The following is a 23,062-nucleotide window of genomic DNA, read 5'->3' as shown; positions in this document are numbered from 1 at the left end:
TTAGTTAATGTGTTTACTCAAAGCAGAAGATGAAATAGCAAAAGAAAATTTTAATGCAGCGTTCGAGTACTTACTTAATTTGTGGATAGCTACTCCGGACAAAAATATTCAAACATTAACGACACTAAAAACTTATTAAGTGGATTTTATCGAAAAATCTGTCGAACAATGATTAATGCCAAATCGAATATTTTAACCTACCATTAAAACGTTTTGTAATATTTTTAATTTCTATTGATTTTAACGAATTATATATCAAATATTGAAGCTAAATTATAGAGTTTGTCTAATATTATTTACTATAAAGTCAAATATGTATAGATTTGTTTTAACGATTTTAGTGATTTTATTTCAGTTAGTTACATAATTGTGCGAAGAAATCATCAGAAAGAACCTTAAACTTATTCCTAAAAAAATATACTGATGTACAAAGTTTCCCTGAGTTAAACAATAAAATATTTTATTTGAAATTGTTTTGTACGAGACATCTAGACCGTAGAACGGCTAGTTGTGCATCGCACTATAATGCCGTTTTACCTTAAACCTGTTTAAATCGCTATTATTGAAGTATGAGTGGGTCACCTGGGGGATGACGGCTAACGGTACATCCAATAAGTAACGAGAATAGACAATAAATAAATATCCACTAATATTAGAAATTCTTCAGAGAGTATCTTAAATTTAAGAGGTAACGGTGGCCTTTAAATACTAATGGCTGACGAAGCTGCCTAAAACAAAATAGTTAATCTCAATTAAAGCAAACAATAAATAACATCAAAAAATAATATGAAACTCAGCTGAATAGATGAAGTTGTTGATAGTGATGAGTGGATTGTATGAGGTCTTGTGGTAATGGTGTCGAACATCTGAGTATGATGAGTCAAGGTTATATATAGGTTATAATTTTGTAAAACTAAAAATAAAACATTTTTTAATGTTTGGTTTAATTGTAATTCCCTGAATTATTGTTACTAAACCAGGAAATAAATATTTATAATATTTGCATAATTATTTTGTATTTTTTATTTTGTTTGATTAAATCTTTAATAATTACATTAGCGTTATTATTGAACTATTATTACTATAAGTTAGAACAAAAAGGTTGTTACGTATATTTAAATACAACAGGGTGTAGATCCAGGCACGTAATGGCAGATGAAAACAGACGGCGGAAAAGCGACAACGGTAATGAAGATGTTTAGTTTTTTAAAGGGCCAATCACTAGTGGCGTGCAAGGGCACGAAAACTTTGAGCGCGAGGGTGTAATAAATAAATGAAAAAATAACGGTGTACAATGGCCGAACAATATCCAATTCAAGCGAAGGCGCTTGCTACAGAAAAGAATAACACATAATAAAATAATTGACTGACTGACCTACGACAATGAACTGTACACGGATGACAATTGACACAGAGGTCATTGATTTGCCGTGCTGGGTGGGCAAAGGGATGAGTAAAGCAACACGTTGGAGATCAGATGTCACACGATATAATATAATCAACGATGTTTTTAACAACTTGTCTACTAGATCTTTGCTAAAGGCTTTCTGTGCTAAACGATATCTTCATTTAGAAAAAATAAAGCCATTCAAAGTAGTGGTGAGCGTTTTAAACTATCAAATATTTTTATTCAACGTATTTTTTAGTTTTTTAAACTAAATTTATTTTTCACTTTTCAGTTTTTTATGACATTGCTGTCACAGTTACGTAGTGTTTATTATAAAAGTTAAGTTGACTTTTTGGTAAACAAATTTGTATATTGAATCCCCCTTGTGGGCAGGTAAATGGTTAGATTTACAAAAAAAAAAAATATACAAAATTATACAGGAAAAATTTGGATTAAAATGTTATATATGTGTACGAATATTAGATACTTTATGATAATATTGCACTACTTGTGGATAAAATAAACGCGTATATTAAAAATATCATACTAGCGTATGGGAATTTTGGAATAATTTTATAATTTCCAACGGAAATAATTGTCACATACATTTTTACAATTATTCAGGAGAGCTATTTAAAGTTTTACACGACATATATTCTCTGTGTAAATGTCTCTTTTATTTTATGATCTAATTAATAAAAAAAAATTGTGTTTATCAGAATATGTGATAAAGTTTCACTAGAAAAATTTATGATATTTAGTTACGATCCTTTTTGTTAGTTACATACATGCATAAAGAACTAATCTAATTAAAATATTTTTTAAACACAGTTGTTACTATCACTCTTTTTGAAATTGTTAATTATTATTGTTGATAAAACTATAATGTATTAAAAATCAATGAATTTCTAACTTTCATACAAAAAATCTTTTATATAAAAAACTCCTTTCAATTTAAAAATGGTATTGATTTTTATGGACTAAATAAAACTATGAATTTATTTTATTTATTAGTACAAGACAGATATTTTTAAAGATATAAATTCACATATAGTTAATAAAATATATAAATTTTAACATTAAACATTGGTAAAATTTGCCACACTTGTTTCATTCATAACTACTATAAATATATTTATTATGTATTATAATACGTACAAAATAAAAAAGATTTAGTTATGAAGACCATGAAGAAACAGATAAGTATCAACATTCTAACGAATTATAACATATTAACATAAACTATACATAAAGAATATTTTCAATAAAACAATCACACAAAATACTTATTTACAATTAAGATAATATTTTTTCTGTATATATTTAATACCCTTTTATACATTCAATGTTGTAACGAGTCATACATTCTTAGAGGTTGTCAATAATACATAAAACATAGGTGTCTTTAAAAATTACAATTAAACATTAATAAACTCAATTAATTATTAGTATTATGGGATTTAGTAAAAACGTATACCAAAAAATATGTTTAGTAAATAAAATTTATCCTTAATTTAAAAATTTTTAGTGGAGGAGATTACGTTACAAGTAATTTAAATTTTGGTACTAATAATAATTCATTAAATTTTTGAATTATCGATATGCGCAACGAATAAGGCAGTACTTCACTTTTTTTATTTTTCAGGAGATCAAAAATAAAATTTATTTTCTGATTACACTATATATGTTTATCAATTTTCTAAGTAGTTTAGATCAGATTCAAATTAAATTTTTAATATTTGTATGAAAGTTATCATAAGAAGAGTAAAACATAAATCCAAATATCTCATAACCTTAAAGTTGAATTTTTTAATTACTGCCTTATTTGTTGCGAATGGCGATATGTAACATCATGTTCTAATAAGTATATCAAAAAATAAAAAAATGAATATGCTATTGCCGATATTACAAATCTTTTAATTATTCCTTGAAATTATTATAATAAATTAAAGTTAATTTAGTAAAACAATATCAATGTCAAAGCATATAAATAACAATAGTTTATATATATCTAGAAGTATATTTTACACTGATAAGTATAAGAGATGTGTGTACCCGTTATATCTAGTCTTTTATACATATTTAATATTACAGAAATTAAGTAAAATACTTATATCAATTAATTTGTTTCAATTTTCTAAGAAAATAAAATATTTTATAATTGATGTAGTTACTTAATATATAATTAAAATTAGAATTAATTCTAGCTGTTTGAATTAAGTACATAAAGTAAGTTATGTTAGATTAACATGAACTAAGTTATTTAAGTATTGTTATTCAAATTTAATATTTTATTTCAATATATTTGAAGGGGCGGTTGATGAAAATAAAATATCATAGAAAGGCGTATCTAGAGGGTCTTGTTGGTCATGACTTTTTTCATTATAATTAGATGTTGTACGATAATGTATTATATAGTCCGAGTGATTTATCGTCTTATCAAATAACAAAAGTTTTATAAAAAGTACACCTATTAAGAAAGGATGTTTTGAAAAATCTAATAGTTTTTGATCTACTAAATATTTTGTCTTACTTATTTAAAATTACAATTATACTTTAGGACTTGAGGTCCTATTTAAGGACTACTTATGATTCAATTTTACTTAAATAACCATTTTTATAGTAGATTTTAAGAAAAAAATTGGCAGCAAAATCATTTTTCAATGTTTTGCAATTAAAATTACATAGAATTAAAAAATTTTTATGAATTTGAATATTTTCATGTTTTTATTATATGATATTAAATCTTGACAGTTTTTTTTAAATTTTTCGTAAATAATAATAATAATAAATATTTGACTCAATTAATTAAAAAAAATATTATTTCTAATGATATTGTTACAGTCATATAGTAATAGTAAAAAAGAAGAAGTAATGCAAAATATTTAATAGATAAAAGTTATTAGTTTGGTCAAAATAGCGTAGAAAACCATGTATATGCTTTTATATTATCCACTAAAAAAATAGGATTTATTTTGATTTTACTTCCATTAGTTTATTTTAACCGATGTTGCATCAATGTTATGATATAATGGTATAAGAATTTAAAATTGTAAAAAAGTTAATTTGTAAAGTTCTTCTATGTGAATTATGAAATAAATCAACGATAGAAGTATTGTGCATTAGTATTTGATAAAGTTAAGTTTCAGATAATTTTTAATACGTTGAGCGGTGGGGGTTCATTACTTTACATCTTGTAGTGCAATCATTTTAGTCAAGAAGATGTGTTAAAAATTATACGAAGTGGTCCCTTGTGACACCCCTTTCTAAATACTTTACTGTAACCTATTGTAAATACATAAAACAATTTACAGTGTCAGGTTTTTAAAAATGATTATATAAGTGAAGGTATTAACTGTTCAATTGTTGATAATTTTGAATACGTGTTAATGCTCAATAAAAAATATATCCATTGTCGCAAAAACTACAGGGACAGTCACGGCAATTTCCCAGAGTCATTTATCGCGAGACAAAATTTTTTTATACATATATTAGTAGTATTATATGGAAGCAACATTTCAATATTTCTGATTTTTTTAATTTTAGCATCACTGAATAGGTTAATTATTCTAAATCTCATGGTGAAATTTCAAAAAAAAAAATACTCGTTCAAAATGCTAAGAATAGTTAACACTTAATGAAATTTATATGAGAAATCAAAACTTATCGAAGAAGGATTTTTTATGTTGAGCTCGTTGTATTCTAGTTGTGTGACATTTGAATCTTATCACTAGATCATCAAATGAAAGTGTAATAATAATATGTACAACTCAATTATTTATGTTTTACATAAAAATATCATTAGAGTTAAACATTAAAAGGTATGTACAAGTTTATGAACACATATATTATATTACTGTTGATCATTTTGATGATCTTTTGTTTATATTTCATTACTTAAAAATTATTTAAAATTAAAAAAAAATTGTTCAAATTAAAGCGAAGAAACTTGGTTTAATAACTTTTTAGGAGAACAAAAACAACTATAAAATTTCAATGTAATTTTATCGAAATTTAAATTTTTGATGTATAAAAAACATACCAATTAAGTATATATTTATAGATGAGTATTAACACTTTTTTTTATACATTTATCAATAAGTCGAAAATCGCATTATTGTGAAACATTAGTTTTTAAATTGAAGCCACAAAAACTGGATTGATAACAACCTTAGGATAACTACTTATTGAGTTCCAAGAATTTTTATACATAAAAGGGTATGTAGCATGAGTGGAGTACACATTACTTTAGTAACATATACATTAGTACGAGCTGCGTCAACCAACTCAACATACTCATTACGTATTAAAATGATTATAATGATTATTTATCCTAAAATTGTTTTGGACCCATCAAAATTGTTTGTAAGAAAAGTGTTTAAAAATAGCTATTTTTGAATTCTGAATAAAATATAGAAAATGTATTTATTATTATTATTTTATTGGCAATAAATAATAAAAAATATGCTTTTCACGTAGTCTAAGAGGAAAAAATTGGTGAAAAGAAAAATTACACGGAAATTTAAATTGAATTTAAAGTTAAAACAGTTGTCAATTACATCTGTTCTGCTATGTATATATTTTTATTACGAAAATTGTTTTGATCGAGTCTTTCAACTTTTATCGTATTTCTCGTATGTTAAAGTTCTTAATTAGTTTTTTTATAAATTATTTTATTTAACTTTGTTTAACTAAATAAGAACATTTCGTTTTTGTCCTAGAAAAAACGTTTCCTATTAAGAATCATCGATCCTACAACTTTCTTATTACCCTGATGAAATTTTTTCAAGAATTTTTATCAAACAATAATTTATACTAGTAAATTTATTTATTTGCATTTCAATGTTTTAGTTTTTATAATTGATGTTTTTTGTTTTACGTTTTATCTTAAAAATCAAACAATTACTACTTTATTTTAAAATAATTGGATCAAAACATAAAAAACGAAGAGTGCTATAACCATATGAGAAAGTGGCTACAAAAAGTCATATATAATATTCTAATAGTATGAAAGATAATTGAATTGAGACAGAATTCTGAATTAGAAAATTAATTTATTTTTATTCTCTTTCAACTAGTTTATTGAAATACGCTCAACTTATAACATATTAACATTGGGAAGCTAATTACTTAAATTAATTTAGTAAAATGTTATAAAAATTTTCTTTTAAAAAACATTTACAAAAATTACGCGTCAATTAATGGCCGGATATCTTTAATAAAAATTATACTTTAGATTAAAAATCTTCATCTGTATAATGTTTTGAGTAATGCTGACCCTGAAGTCCAATGTTTAAAGGGACTTATAAGTTTCACTATAACTAGTATGTAAGTAAGTATTCATCCGTTAAGACAATATCAGATTTTATGAACAAAAAAATTTTTTTTGTTAAAATTTTTTGAATATAAATGTTATCAGAATGAGAACAAAATATCTTGTTAAATTATTAGATGCACTTAAATACATATTTTAATATGGTTATTTTTCGATGTTTTCAAAGACAGCCTGAAAGAATCTTTTTATTCTGTCACTTCGCTGTGACAACTAAATTAAGTTAAACCTAATTACGGATTATTACATAAGATTATTAATTTGTCAATCTTTACATTTAGATTTGCCTTAACTATATAAATAATAATTATTAATAAAGTAAAGTTGGTCTTTTCATATCGGAATTGTTAATATTAAATTAGTTTTTCAAATAATAGGGCCAATATAGTGCGTTGAAAGCAATGAAAGCGACGGGAAACAAAAACCTGGAATATTCGTCTATTGTTCTTGCTAATGCAGCATTGGTTTCAGCAGTTGGGATGTAAGTATATTCTTCATGCAACATTCTTTTTACCTATTAAACACAAGCAAACGTGTGCTTAGCTAAACTATTATCATTAAAAATTGATATCTAAAATGTTATGTTTAATTACCACACTGACTGGTATGGTTGGAGATGGTTGCAAATTTTCTTCGTATGTTTTTGAACTAGTTCCTCCATTTAAAGGCTCAGTTAAAAATGTCTTTAAAATGTCTGGTTTTAGTTTACGCCACATGTAATTTACTACGGTAAATTCGAGTAATGCACAAAAGACGAACGCTATACAAGAATATTGTGATCGGTTACTATAAAATTGATCATTACCAAAGACTGTGATACAATATTGTAACATACCTGTACATGTGCCCATCCAAACATCAATAGCTTTTACGTAACTCACTTGGGGTAGACCGCTTTGAATACCTAATAAATAATAGAACTATATTGTTACATTTATCTATAAATTAAATAAAGTATAAAAATTCCTCTACGTATTTAAATAGGTTGTTTTAGTTTTTCTAAAAATTAAAATGTTTAAAACAAAATTTAACAAAAATGTGTAATCACCTGAAGATTGGGATCCCACAGCTAATAGTGTAGTCACACCTAAAGTAGTGCGTCCTGGTACCGAATCTACGTCCATCCAAAAGGATACCCAAGATATCACCACTATCAACATAGTCGGCAAATAACTCTGAACTAAATGAAATCCAACACTTCGGCTTAAATAAAATTGAGCAACTAGACAGCTATAATTTCCTGTAAATTAGTAAAATAATTTGCTATGTTACGACATTAAGTAAAACAATTATACCAAACTTTAATTTAATTGTGATAAAAAGTTTGAAGTATAAATATTAACATACTAATAATATAAATAAAAAAGAAATTCATATGTCGAGTTTTTTATAAGAAATTACTAATGTATAGTTAAACCTAACACAGTATAAAACACAGAAAAAATCTTCAATTTTAAAGAAACATTATCTAGATAAGTAACACTTAATACCAATTTGAAATGATTCTTGACAATCAGAAGGTACAATGTCCACAATTTCGAATTGAGGCATTCTTAATCCTTTAGCCATTATTACAGGATTAGTGGTTTTCCATTCGAGTCGTAGCTCTTCAACAGTCTTTGAAACTAAAAAAGAGAAAAATTAGGAAAATATTCAGGCAATCGATAAAAAGATTTTGGGACTATTGATATAAAGTTATCTAACACTTACAACTAGCTACCTCCATTGTGCATATTTGGTTGTCAAGTGGAAATTTGGAAAGGTCCATCATGCATGAAAATGTAAGTTTCAATCTAGTAAAAGATGTAATTATAAATAAATTTTTCCCAAATCTTTGAATAAATATATTTTTTAAAATACTTAAAATTACAGTCTAATACATTATTAACAAATGAATAAACCCTATTTTTGTACTTGTTACAAATGTTCGATAAGGTGTATTATAGGATCAATATTAAAATTTTAACGGTAATAAAAAAGTGTAATTGGTTAAAATGTTCTATCTAATAAAAACGAAAATTTTCAATTATACTACTAATATCTATTTATAGAAAACAGCGTTAATGCAATCACCGAAAGAGTTTTAAAACTATCATATTTATATACGTTATTCACAATTATATTTGTATATTTTTGAGCTTCGATGCGAAGTTGAGAAGATATTAATTTTACCAGGATGTGTTTATTTATTTAATTTTTTTTTGTGCCTGCCAATACTTTTTTCAGCTCTTACTGACTTTTTTAAATTTAATATTTCCACAAATAAAGTATAAAATTAGTTGCTATAATGAATTACACAGCAAAATCATATCACTAAAATGAAATAGTTTTTATTGATCATAGAAAAATATACAAATTGATTGATTTTTCGCGAACCACTTAATTAAACGAAAAATAAAAATAATCTTTTTAATGGTTTCTTTTAGTTTCATGTTTTTCTCAATGTATCAATCATAAAAAAATGTTTATATTCAACCATATACCTTATAATGGTGTCAACTTAAATTTTTTAAACGGCAACATACTAAATTAACGAGCTTATTTATTAGATAAAGGTCTAATTAAGAAAATGACTGGTCGATAACAACTTTTGAACCGATATTTCGGAAGTTATTGACATGTTGATACGATATAGGAGAGAAAGAGTACGGTCGGAAAAATTATAAAGCAGCATCACTCTTCACATCCAGACAATACTTTATATTTTATTGGATGAATACAATTTTTTTTTAGAATAGATTCATTGATAAAATCATTGAAAAATCAATAAAAAAATTAACAATATTATAGTTTGATTAATATGTATGAATGGACGAGTGATTGTTGGGATAAGTATAGATGATATCTGACATTAATAAACATCACCATTATAAGAACGCTTTGATGCAAATCTGTAGATGGTTTTTATCAGACAAAGAATTAACACTTTATTTAGTATTGATCCATACATTTTTTAAAAAGTTATAGTATTTTAAAGTAAAAAATGTAAAATATAAAATCGTGAATTTTCACACAAAAATAGCATTCAGTAGCCATTTTCACCATGAAGATAAGTCCAGAGGTAAATTTTTTTTTTTATAAGAAAGTATATTACATTAGCTTTAATTTAAGATATACAAGTATATAAAAGTGTCAGACTTCTCGGAACACTTTCAAAAGTTAAGTTGAAAAAGTTAATTTTTTGTGAAAAAGTTGTCATTTGGAAACCCCTTTTGTGGGCTGGTAAAGGGTTAAATTTATAAAAAAAATATACCAAATGATAGGTAAAGACATCAATATCTATATAAAAAAAAAAAGTTAAATTGATATGTTCATTTTTGAAAAAGTTATAGCAGCTTTTAGTAAAAAAAATTTCGAAAATTTCGAAAATAAGAGATTTTTAAATTTGTAATTTTTTTGGAGGTTTTCCCCATTTACGGGTAACGAGGGAAATTTTTTCAAATTTTGAGGGTAACGTCTTCGACTAGATACGATTTGTGATCTTTTGACGTATCATTGAAAGAAATCGGTTCGGTGAGAGCTGAGAAAAAGTGGTAATAGACACACAAAAAAAAAACACATCATAGTAAAATTAATACCTTCTCAGCTTGGCATCGAAGCTAAAATTGTTATTGTATAGGCGGAGTTATCACCAGATTAATATCACAAGATTATTAAACAAAAGATTGTAGCTATCTCTTTTGTGTACGCTTATGATCCAGTAAATTAATAAACCGCTTTCGTGTTCATTAAGTATTTTGACATTTTGAAGTACAGTTCGTGACAGTACGTCCTATCAATGACTTCATCATTCACCTTTCAGTGACATCAACTTGCCATCGTCATCATTGCATATAAGTATTTATTGTACTTATTTTTTTATCTTGCTATTTGTTTACCTTGACGCCATTGTAGCATTAGTAATATGCGCCCTCTACCCACATTAATATATATAAATATTTTTTATTTATGTTTTTTAATACAGCTAATTATTTATATGTTTTAAATTCATTCTATACATTCATACGTCCACTTCCCTTATATTTTAGGCGTATCATTCATACAACTGTCTATGTTTAAAGCTTTGAAAAATCTATTGTTCGTTATATTTTAACATTATTTTATTCGCTACTACATCATTTTTTAACTTTTAAAATTAATGAGTTCCTCGGTCTTTTGGATTTTACATTTTATATTTACACCTGAGGTTCTTTTTTAATTTAAAAGTTCATATTAACGAAGAATTTGAAATAGTGTTTTTAAAACCAAATGCTACTCATTATTATCTTTAGTTTTAATGTTGAAAATTCAACAAAATTTGAAAAAAAATCACATTAATTGTAAAATTTAAAGGTTTTATTCTGGATTTCGACATTTTTAATTATTTATTATGAATATATATATATACAAACAATGAGAACAATAGAAACCCGTTTCCTGACTTACTGAACACCCTGTATACGACGTTACCGATTGACATGAACGTAATAATGTATACAGAGTGTTCATTAAGTAAGGAAACAGGCTAATTGTTAAAAAACAATGAGAATAACAGAACCCCTTTTCATTATTTATTGAACACCTATATAGGTATATAATTAATTAGTAGTAAAATAAACTGAGTTAATCTCTTAATAGAGCATTTCAATTCAAAAGTGGAACAATTGTTTAGTAGCCCAAAATTCTAATATAAAATTTGAATACTACTTTTATTTGATTATAAATTATGTATAGAAGAATTCTGTTTATAATACAACATTTGAATATTAAAAAATAATTTTAAATAATCAAATGCTCGTGAAGCTTGTTTCTAATTTTATTTATAAATCAAATATTTTTTTTTAATGAATAGTTTTAAAAATAAAATTATTTTTAATTTATAAAAGTAACACTCATGAATCATGATTTACAGATTTTTAATACTAGTTACAATGAAGTTCTGTTTATAATTTTGATAACTACATACATACATAATACATACGAATTTTTCTTATCTCCTATTTAAATAAAATAATTCAAGTTTAAAAAAATTATACCATGAAAATGAAATATTTTCAGTTTTTTGTACTTTGTTATATATGTAGCAATTATTATAAAATTTAACTAATATTAATTAACTTGAAAAAAAAATTTTTTTGTCAATTTTTTTTTCATCTACGTGTGTTTTTTATGGTATTTGACTTAATGAATCCAACAAAATGTTGTATTACATTTGATGTCTAAGAAATTTGTAACTTCAGTTCTCGGATATCCATAAATCACTTGAGTGCTAATCATATTTTTTTTAGATAATGATAAATTAATTATGGTGCTCTAGTAGTAGGCTAATGAAGTGAATATTAGGGATTTCGCAATATATCTACATAACAGAGTATTTTATTAATAATGCAATATCCTTAAGTATTTAAACATTAAACTCAAAATCACTTTTTGAAGTAAAGTCATAGTGTAATGTATAACTAATTTTAATGAGTATCTCACTTAATAGTATATACGTTCATTCATATATATATATATATTTTTTTTTTTGATTATTAATATAGTAGCTTTTTACTAATTATATATAATAATATGTATATTTGTTTTGTTAGCACAAATTTTTGTTTACATCAGTTAATGCTTCGTTCTCGTGAATTAACGCATTAAATATATCATTGAATGTTGACCATTCTTTATAGCTGCCGCTAAATGTAGGTACACTTAATGGCGCTAATTTTACAATTGATGGTTGATTAGATACACAACTGTTTGTTAGTGTTGACGTCATTATGGGTGGTTGTGATGTGTTTCGAATATCTACCGTGTGATTTATTTCTTCTATTTCTGCTTGATCACTAGCCAATATTCGTTCATACTCTGATACTGCCTCAAAGTACATTTCTTCAAACTGAATTCTGTATGGATCTTCTGGGCTTTCTGGATCTCTGAGTTCTTCAATTTCAGCCTGAATCTTTTGAAATTCATTCCATACTTCTTCAATTTTTTGTCGGCGGACTTTGAGTGAAGTCCTATCCCCACCTTTCTGTGCTGCTGCAGACACGAAAGTAACAAACCTTGTCAGTTGACCTTTGATTGTACCTCGCCTACCATATAATACTGCATTCTCCACAGCTGGCTGCTCGGCCATTGTATGCTTATGGGCAAAGAAAACCCAATATTATTTTTAGCTTAGTGTAAACAAGTATAATTAACTATATTTAAATAACTAAAACACACTACCCGAACTTTACGCACATACGCACTTTTTGTACTCGAAAATTTATTTATTTTTTAATTATTCATATAATTGCGGATCGAAGGACCAGAAATGTTGGTGAAGCGGGATTATTAATCGTTAATAAATCGAACGCTCAGTTAAATTTATTTTTATGATATTTTTTAATTTGTTTGATTAATGTAATAAATATGAAACTTAACAAACTATAAATATAATTTACAAAATATTTGCTCCGTAATTTTATTTATAATTAACTTAAATCACAATATTTAAATACAAGTATGACTTAGATTAATATTAGAGAGCGTCGCTGATGGTTCAGCGGTGGAACGTACACTGACTAGATTTACAATAAAAGATACATTGCTGACCAGCTAAACAAAGATAAAATACAATATTATAGTGTGACTCGCGCTAACAACTTCTCCTAAGCGAAATTTATTGACATGGAAAAATTAATATTATTATTGTTTGACTTACTTGGTATCTGGCAAAATTTGGAGTCATATGGACCTAATACATTTTTGAGAAAAAATATATCAGCTCTAATCAGGCGTATATTTGTCTTGATCAGTATCAGTTTGTTTAACTTTTTATTATGATCAAATGGCCCGAACGCCATAATTATGTAATGAAAATTAATCACTAGTTGTTATTATTATTTAAAATCAAAACTATATTAAAAATATTAATTTAAAACAAAAAAAATATTAAAAATATTTAACTCAAAAGCCACAATAAATCGTAGATACGTATTTCTGGAATAATGTTGCCACTATCAACGCTAAATACATGCTGACATACCGACTGGAAATAAACCCCTTATATACCCCTAAATTTCATGAGTATAACAAAAATGTAAATTCAAAATTTGTCCAAACACAAAAGTATAATAAAGAAAGGAGGGCAGTTAGTATACTCCACTAGCGTGGGAGAAAAAAAGTACTAGATCACCCATTTTATTTTATGCAAGCTTCTCAAATAGACTATCTAGAATTTTTAAAAATTTTGGTATTACTTGAGTAAACTCTAAAAGTAATCATTTAAAAGATTTATTAGGTATTCCTAAATATAAAGTAGTTTATAAATAGGCATTTATAAAATCTAATGTCAAAGTTGTAATAAATGTTACGTAAAGCAAACATAAAGAAATATAGAGATCAGATTTAAAAAACACTTTAGAAACAAGAAGTTGATAAATTCCCGATAGCAGAACATTTATTGACACATAATCACTCCATTAAAACTATAAAACTAATTAAAAATGTAAATAATTATAAAAAATTTATTATAAGAGAGGTAGTAAAAATGTTTAAAAATAAGAACAATTTAATTAATTGAGATCTTGGTTCACTGAAAAATTCATTATTAAATTTGTGTTAACTGGAAAATGTGAAAATATTACTTAGTGATAACGTCACTAGGTGATAAGACCAGTAGAGGGGTATATAAGAGTTTTTTTTCGGTCTTGATGTCAGTATGTGTTTAGCGTTCGTAGTGGTAACATTGTTTCCAAAATACGTATCCGCTATTTTTTTTTTAGTATATTTTCCACCTTTTTGAGTTAAAGATTTTTAATATAATATTAATTTTAAGTAATATTTCACAATAGATGTTAATTAATTTTTTTTATATAGATCATATAAAATAAGAATTTATATTTAAACTATTATAATTTGTATGTAAGATAGCAGAGATCAAAGATAAAACTTAATATAAGAAGCTAATAATGTACTCTGTTATTATTATAATTACATTTAATTTTTTACATTAAAGCTAATTTTTTTCATTTTAGAAAACAAAACACAAGTTTAATAGAAATTAATTTATGTTATATATTTTTAAAAGAGAACTTAACAATTACAAAAACTTTCAAAACTTTGAAATTGAATTACAGTTACTCTTTAATTAAAATATGTGCTTGTGTTACTAAAATTCTATAAAGTAAGTACTTTTACTTTTTTGCTCGCCATTAGTTAGTTAAAGATAAGATATATCTTAGATCCATAATGCACACATTAGTTGAATAGTTGATTATATTTAAAGATTTGTATTAAAAATTAATTAAAAGTTAGGACAAATATAGATAATATCTGATATGTTAATCACTATCATAAAAACGCTTCGATACGAATCTGTTTAACTTTTTATTGAATTAATGAATTTTGAAGTTAAATAATTCATAGAAAAAAGAAAATATTTTTCTTTTTGTAGTCTTAAAGAACTCACGAAAATTCTACGTTTAATTTCTCATAGTAGAACATACGTTGGATACATTTTTTTTAATATTATAGTAACATTTAAGTAAATTAATTTGATATACGTTAAAAGTTGTCAGACGTATCAAAAATGGTTCAAAACTACCAAAGTATTTTTAAAGAGCAGATAAAAGTTTTTAAATTAATTTTTTTTACAATAACGTAAATTTAAGATATTTTTCTAAAATTGAGGGGGTCTTTTTAAATTTTGACGATAAGTTGAACTAGATTAAATCGGGTTCATTTGACAATAGATCATCAAAATCGTTTCAATGAGCGCTAGGAATTTTTGTACATAGGCATAATAGAACACTATCACAAAACCAATATATTCTCAACATTGAATACTCGTAAAAGAAAATTGAATCAGATAATATTTTAAATTACTTTAAAGTATATATTGTAAATATTTTTGTATAGAAATTTAATAGTACACAATGAGAAAACACATATTATATGTTACATTTACACATTTTATTAGTTTTATATACTTCTCGATTTATCAATCATTAATTAGTTTTTAATTCTATCTTTCATTATAAATGTGCGAATTTTATTTTTTCAAGTAGTAACATTAATTAACTTATATAAAAAAATACAATCTAATCAAGAAAAATTTCGATAGAATCTCTCAAACCATTATTTCTGAAATTATTAAAATTGTAAAACATAAATTGGAATTGTAACACAGATATAATTTTTATTGTTTGATATTTTTCCATTGCCTAAGTATAAAAATGTTAATAATTTCTGAGATATTCAACCAAAAGTTGTTTTCTTAGTTAAATTATTTCTCATAATATTAGCTAGTTAAATATGTATGTTGCTCTCTAAAAAAATTAAATTTGATAATTTTTAAGTAATAAGGGACCTAAAAAATACCTAATGGTTAATTAATCGAGAAATACACACAAACATATATATTTATATGTAAAAGTAATATAAATCAGAGAAAAAAGTCGTCAATATTTTTATTGTTTTAGGAGAAATCAACTGGCCTAATGTTAAATGAATCACTATGTACATGGTAAAATATAGTATAACATATTTTTGATGTTTTTTTCAATTAAAACAAATTTATTATTATTGAATGATTAATTATATCTAAAGTTCAGATATTCATTTATAAATTTTATTAAGTCATACCAACAACATTTCCAATTAGTACAAATTTGTGAACTTATTAATGTGTTTTAACTTGGCTTACGGTGTTGAGGGGGGTCGGGTAGTTTATTCCCCAATAACATGAAAAATATTTATACGCTAATGTGTATACTAACGACTAATTTACACAAATTTGAGTCTTCTTAAAATGACTCAAACAAAAATGCGTAAAAGCCAGACTTAAATTATATGTTTGGGCTTTATCTGTAGTTCTGGGTCATTCTTTAAAATAAGAGAGTTTTGGCAAATATTTGTATGTCATTCCCTATGGCTCCACCTATATCACTTTTGGCACGACTTCATGAGGACTCAATTCCCTACACGCCCACAGTTCTCACATAGTTATGGGTTTTGCTGTCCACACTAATGAATTGTATGCAAATTAGTTTTGAGAATAATTCTATAATGCTATAGGCCTTTAAGTACTACAAAATGTCAATACTTGTTTGTTTTAATAAGAGTTCATAAATGTATATGATTGTTATGTTTATTTTGTGATGTTACCTAAGCATATAGAGAATATCACCATCGGGTTTTATACGAATAAGAACATTAGGCACAGTGACAAACTGAAATTCCGCATGTTTTGCATTCGGGAAGTACACTTCAGGTTTCCAGATAGCTTTCACCAAATTTGGATCATTAAGGTCTAATGACTCTGTAATGTCGGGATGTTTTAACCTGGCGTCTTGCCATTTTTGACGTAAGTACAAGTCTACTTCATAGTCCTGAAAATAATAACATGTGTTATTTTATTATGTGTTATGGTAATTTTCATAAATGGTTAATAAATCATGACAATATTAACAAATATTAATATTCCAAATTGATCATTTTTGTATAAAAACAATAAATATTATAAGTTTGATTCATTTCTACGGTACATTCTTTGGCTAAAAATAGAATTTCCTTATAATTAATTTTATTCTGATAAAACAGAATGTTTCATTGCAAATTGTATTTAAAAATAGTTAGCTGTAAAATCGTTTTCATTAATAAATTTTCTAGTACCTCATTTACCTATATATACATGATTCCTTTTTTTTATTTCGATTTCAAAAACAAACAATTAGATATAATATTTAAAAAAATAATATATTTAATATATATATTATACGAAATGTGTTTAGAAAATAACAAGAATTTTTAAATTTCGCAGGTTTGAAGCGTCTGATTATTAACTTTTTTTTTCATATGTCTTATATGACTAGGTACACATGTCTTTAAAGTATCATAAAATTTTCAGCTGGATTTATTTTTTACTTTGTTAGTGGCTGCCGCTAAGATTAGACGTGTTTTTATTGGCTCGGCTATTGTTGAAAAAAATTTATCAAAGGATTTGTAACAAAGTGTGTAATATATTAAGAAAAGCCTATGGTGAGTCTGCCATGAGTAAAACAAGGGTTTACGAGTGGTATAATCATTTCCAAGATGGCCGTGAAGTCGTCGAATTCGGTAATCTTGGAATTACCCCAAAAAGATGGCGAACGCCCCAGCACTTCAACAACCTATGAAAACGCGAAAAAAATGAAAGAAATGGTTATGAACGATTGTCGCCGAATCACAATCAAAGAAGTCGCTGACGATGTTGAAATATACGGTTAATAAAGTTTACTACTTACAAGTTCAACACCGTTTTCGTTGTAAATGTATGCTAATATAAAACCCGTATTAGACACTTATTAATAAAATAGGATAAATTTATTTTTAACAAAAATCATTTAAAACTTTGAACTGTATCGCTTTTGATTCATACATGTTTTTTTACGTGAATTTTCGTGAGAGATATCAAAGTTTGGTAGTTACAGTTTGAAGTTCAGGATAGTAACCTTTACCTAATAAATAATATCTTTGTATAAAAAACAGTTAAGTTTTGAGTAGGGTACTTGATGTATGTATAAACCCTATTATTTGTATACAACTGAAGCAAGTTTGTTATAGTTAAATGAAGTGTAATAACTTTTTTCCTTGTGCTATAATCCTTTTAAGCATTATGTTCATAATCAAATCGTTATTTAAGTTATTAAACTAACAACTCAACTAAGACACATTTATATTGAACATTTCTATTTTTGGGTTGACTTATACTTTAAATAGAGTTAGCAAAAGGAATATTTTATTATAAGTTCAAAAATCAATAAAAAAAATTGTTTATTTTATGCATACAACCAAAATTTATTTCTGTGATATTTTAGAGCGGCGCGTTGTGTAGGCAAAACTATTACATTCTTGTAAAACTAATTAAAGTGTTCAAAATTTTGTTAAATATTTAATATTTTTTTAAGTATTTATTATTGGTACTATAAAATTAAAGTTCTTACATTAATTTTTCTCAATATTGTTATAATTATTAACTCTTTAATTTATTAATACATAATGCTTTATTTCATATTACTATAAATTATTAGTAAGTATTCGACCAATTTTAATTTTCATGATTTTTATTTTAGAGCTTTTTATAATAAAATATTGAAAATTGTATTGAATGCCCATAAAAACAATTAATAATTGCAAAAGTTGTCACTAAATTTCAAAATTAATATGTGTATATTATTTTAGTAGAAATATTTTAACTTATACATGACACAGCGTGAATTCTGTCGTTTTACAAACTTTTAAAACGAAAGTTATGTAACTGCTTGGAAAATGTTAAAACAGCACGAAATTCTTTGATATAATAGTTGAATACTGATGTTATAAAAACACATGCCATGTTGAATATTTACAACTAAGTTTTACCCAGCTACTGATTTTTTTAGTTTTTTGGTAACTGATTCAATATAGTAAATATTGTAAAATCAGTAAACTTTAATTTATATTTTCTATTATATGATTATATGTTTTAAGAAATATATTGTAATTAAAATTCAAAGCAATTTATTTTAAATATTTATTTATTAAAAATATTTAATCCAAAAAATAAATAATTAAATGAACGAAATTTTGGATCTACTTATAATTATATTAGTTATTAATTTATATTCCATATAAATTTGAAATACAAAATATATATGTATGTTATAGAGTTTTTGTTTTTTATTGTTTATATTATATATGCTACTGTTTATTTAAGTATCCATATTATTTCTGAAATATTTATTGTACATCACAATAGACAATGCAAACACACTAATCGCCAGCATTATAATAACGGCGTGTACCGGTTTGAAAGAGGTGGTAAACATACTAGTTGTCCGAGTTAGTCGAGTAATATAAGTTACGCATTTTAATTAATAGTGACACCAGCATTTTATAAAAATATCTATTGTTTTAATGTATGCAAAAGTTTATGAAAATTGTGGAATTTCTCGATAAATTAATGAAATTGACCAATATAGATTTATAATTGTAAACTGAAAAAATATTTTAGGTTCATGTATTATCCCTAATGAGGATTGCAAATTAATTTTTTTAATTATTAAACAAAACCAAGAAAATAATTCTCTAAATTTTAATTTTAGGAGAAATTTAGTGGTTGACAATAAATCAATCACACTACAGGGTGGCCCACCACTCACTGACAACTTAAATAACTTTTGATCCAGTTAATATTTTTAGTTGATTTTTTTTTTAAATAATAGTTATACGTTAGGTCTATAGCTATATCTCAATAATTAATTTTTTTACATTTTATTAAAAATATTAATTATTTTTAAATTTTAAATAAAATGTAAAAAAAAAATCTAAGATAGCTATTTTGTAGAGTAGAATTTAAGAAAAATTTTAGTAAAAAAATATCTTATTAATATTCAGTAGTAAATATTCTGTAGCGTTTTGAAGTTTGTAAAAATTTGAATTTTCATGTACTATTCTACGGTATTAAACTTGTATTAAACATCTTTTCATGATTACTGTGTATGCATAAGATGATAATGTGTATACATTACAAACTTGGCATTAATACCATGATAAGAAATTAGATAAGGCAATTATTACTCAATACTCTCATTCAAAAGTATAAGTCATTTTCATGGAAAAAGTTACACACCTCCAAATTATAGTAATCATGAAAAGATAGCGTTTTCTTCTGTCCTTTTCTCAATACGTATTTCAATGTTTAATACCGTAAAATAATACATGAAAATTCAAATTTTCACAAACTTCAAAACGCTACAGAATATTTACTACTCAATATTAATAAGATATTTTTTTACTAAAATTTTTCTTAAATTCTACTCTACAAAATAGCTATCTTAGATTTTTTTTTTACATTTTATTTAAAATTTAAAAATAATTAATATTTTTAATAAAATGTAAAAAAATTAATTATTGAGATATAGCTATAGACCTAACGTATAACTATTATTTAAAAAAAAAATCAACTAAAAATATTAACTGGATCAAAAGTTATTTAAGTTGTCAGTGAGTGGTGGGCAACCCTGTATATTAAAATTAATGTCTTTTTCAAACAAAAATATACAATAAAATAGAATGCTCTCACAAAATCAGTTCAGCTAAAGTCATAATAAAATTAATTGAATATTCAGTGTAATTTATAAGTTGAATATTTTTTATGAAAAAAAAAATAACAACAATATTTTTTATGTAAAATAGTTAGAAGTTTAAGTTTGAATTATGAGAAATTAAATGCGTTCTTTTTCCAATAGTAAAAACAGACAGTTAATTGTTTTTCTTAAGAAATTTAGTAGGCGCTACTTTTTATAAAAAATGTAAATGTATAATAGTACAAAGAATGCCTTAAGTGAATTTAGTAATTGAACCGGGTGCGACGTGGTTTAGGTACAATAATACTTTATATTATCGTCTCGACATTCTTTTATTCTTCTCTAGTGACCTTTTTTTTAGATAAAAAGCTAATCTATTCAAAGATACAAGATATTTTATTTAAATTGGTTTGCAATTATCTATTTCACCATTGAATTTCTTGTAATCAATAGAATAGCAAAAATATAATATAGTTGATATATGATAATAACTCTTTTATAAAGCGTTTATTAAGTGTTTATTGAGAAATTTTTAACGTAAATTTAGTTTTTGTCAAATTTTTAACAATGGTTGTGTTAATTCTAAAGCAGATAAGTCATAAAAATGGGTTTTATTATATTTAATTATATGATATTTTAATGAAGTATATTTTCTATCATGTGTAGTGATATTACAAATGAAAATTCTCAGAAAATGTTTCTGCATTTTATTACAATAAAATGTATTCTAAAAGAAAACGAACTAAATTTTCTAAAAATTAAAATTTCTTTAAGAATATTTAATTAAACTTGAAAATTCTTAAAATTCTTAGATGACTTCTTAAGTTTTTTAGATGTTAAAAAACGAATACTAATACTAATAATCCTCTTATTAAATGATTTAACTAAGTATAACTTTAAAGCGTTTGTAAACTCTTAAACATAAAACTGAATAATTGATTAACTTTTATTTGAAGTAAAGTATATTTTTAACTTAGTTTGATCGAATTATCTGAAACTAAATAGATAAATTTGGAAGTGGCCAATTTTAATTTGTTGGCTAATTCAGGACCATTTTATAATAACGTAAAATATAATAAAAACATATTAAAAAGAATGTTCTCGTCTTGAGAATATTCTTAATAACATTCCGGAGAATGTTGTAGAAATATATTACCACAATAATGTTATATCACTAATCATGTATAAAAAAACTATGCCACAGTTTTATCGAGAGTTTGTTTTTGAAAAATTATCAAAAATATTAATGAGATATTATGTTTCAGACAATATTACCTTTTAAAAAATAGCTACATATATTATACATATTATATTATTACATCAAACATTTTTAACAGTTATTAAATATTTAGAAAAGTACAATTTTTATTGTATAATAATAAATTCAGGGTAAGTAAAAAATAAGGAATAATATTCCATATATTATAGATATTTCAATAATAGACCATATTATGGTCTTTTCTATTTCCATTCTTCATAACAATTTACTATTTTCTTATTATTTGAACACATGTTTTAATTTATTCACATTTTATGTTTTTGGTAATATATATTGTTTTTAAACAACATAAATGTATTATTTACAATATTTTTTTGGGATTTCGTGATTTTAGACGGACTTTTTGAAATCTTTATTTTTAGTAAAACTACAATTAGAAATATAAAAACTGATGATAATAATAATTATAAGTAAATATAACTAATCAAATAACTGGTACTATCCAATGACTTAAATCTCTAGGTACTGCCACGTTTATACATAGAGTCAGTAGTACGATTTTTGAAGTTGTTTAATTTGCTCTAATTGCCTCATCCGTTAATTCATTGTTTTTATTCGGAATATTGTACTAAAATTATTTGTTACTTGTTTAAAAAAAAATTAAAAATATTTATAAAATGTATAAACTTTAATTTTAATAATCATTTAAATTAATTTTACTTTAAATTATTTCAGTTTGAAGTATAATAATATTCCATTACTGGAAAAGTTCAATGAATCAACAATAGTCAGTTGCATTGAAATTTAATTTCATAATTTTTATAACTCAGGAGAAATATGTTAAATACAATAACCTCTTTTTAGGCAAAAAACACACTATTATTTCAAAGTAAAATCGTAATGTTTTTAAATAATAAAACCATTATAGCAAGTTTTTATCTACAAAATACATATCATTTGTTTAGAAAGTGTTAATTATATTTTTATACAAAGACGCCTTGGTTTAATCTAGAATATTTATAACCACATATAAATATTCTAGATCAGACGAAGGATAGCAT

General features: G+C 24.7%; 1 protein-coding gene across 2 annotated transcripts in view; it reads right to left on the bottom strand.

Moving 5' to 3' along the window:
* Window positions 1-2,467: 2,467 nt before the first annotated feature.
* LOC126905202 (glycine receptor subunit beta-type 4-like) overlaps window positions 2,468-23,062 on the bottom strand; it is a 125,091-nt gene continuing 104,496 nt past the window's right edge. Inside the window, exons 4-10 of one of the 2 annotated variants that reach the window (XM_050684708.1) lie at window positions 16,842-17,065; window positions 8,430-8,512; window positions 8,210-8,344; window positions 7,768-7,959; window positions 7,555-7,623; window positions 7,313-7,479; window positions 2,468-7,233 (exon numbers count right to left, since the gene is read on the bottom strand). In XM_050684708.1, the coding sequence (XP_050540665.1) occupies window positions 7,078-7,233; window positions 7,313-7,479; window positions 7,555-7,623; window positions 7,768-7,959; window positions 8,210-8,344; window positions 8,430-8,512; window positions 16,842-17,065 (1,026 nt within the window). In that variant the 3' untranslated portion in view covers window positions 2,468-7,077. The remainder of the gene's footprint in view (window positions 7,234-7,312; window positions 7,480-7,554; window positions 7,624-7,767; window positions 7,960-8,209; window positions 8,345-8,429; window positions 8,513-16,841; window positions 17,066-23,062) is intronic. The other variant, XM_050684707.1, reaches the window with a different exon arrangement.

The sequence above is a fragment of the Daktulosphaira vitifoliae genome, unplaced genomic scaffold (assembly GCF_025091365.1).
Source record: "Daktulosphaira vitifoliae isolate Bord-2020 unplaced genomic scaffold, ASM2509136v1 Scaffold_4, whole genome shotgun sequence".
Classification (NCBI taxonomy): domain Eukaryota; kingdom Metazoa; phylum Arthropoda; class Insecta; order Hemiptera; family Phylloxeridae; genus Daktulosphaira; species Daktulosphaira vitifoliae.
The sequence above is the reverse complement of the archived record's forward strand: the minus strand, read 5'-3'. Positions and strand labels throughout refer to the sequence as shown.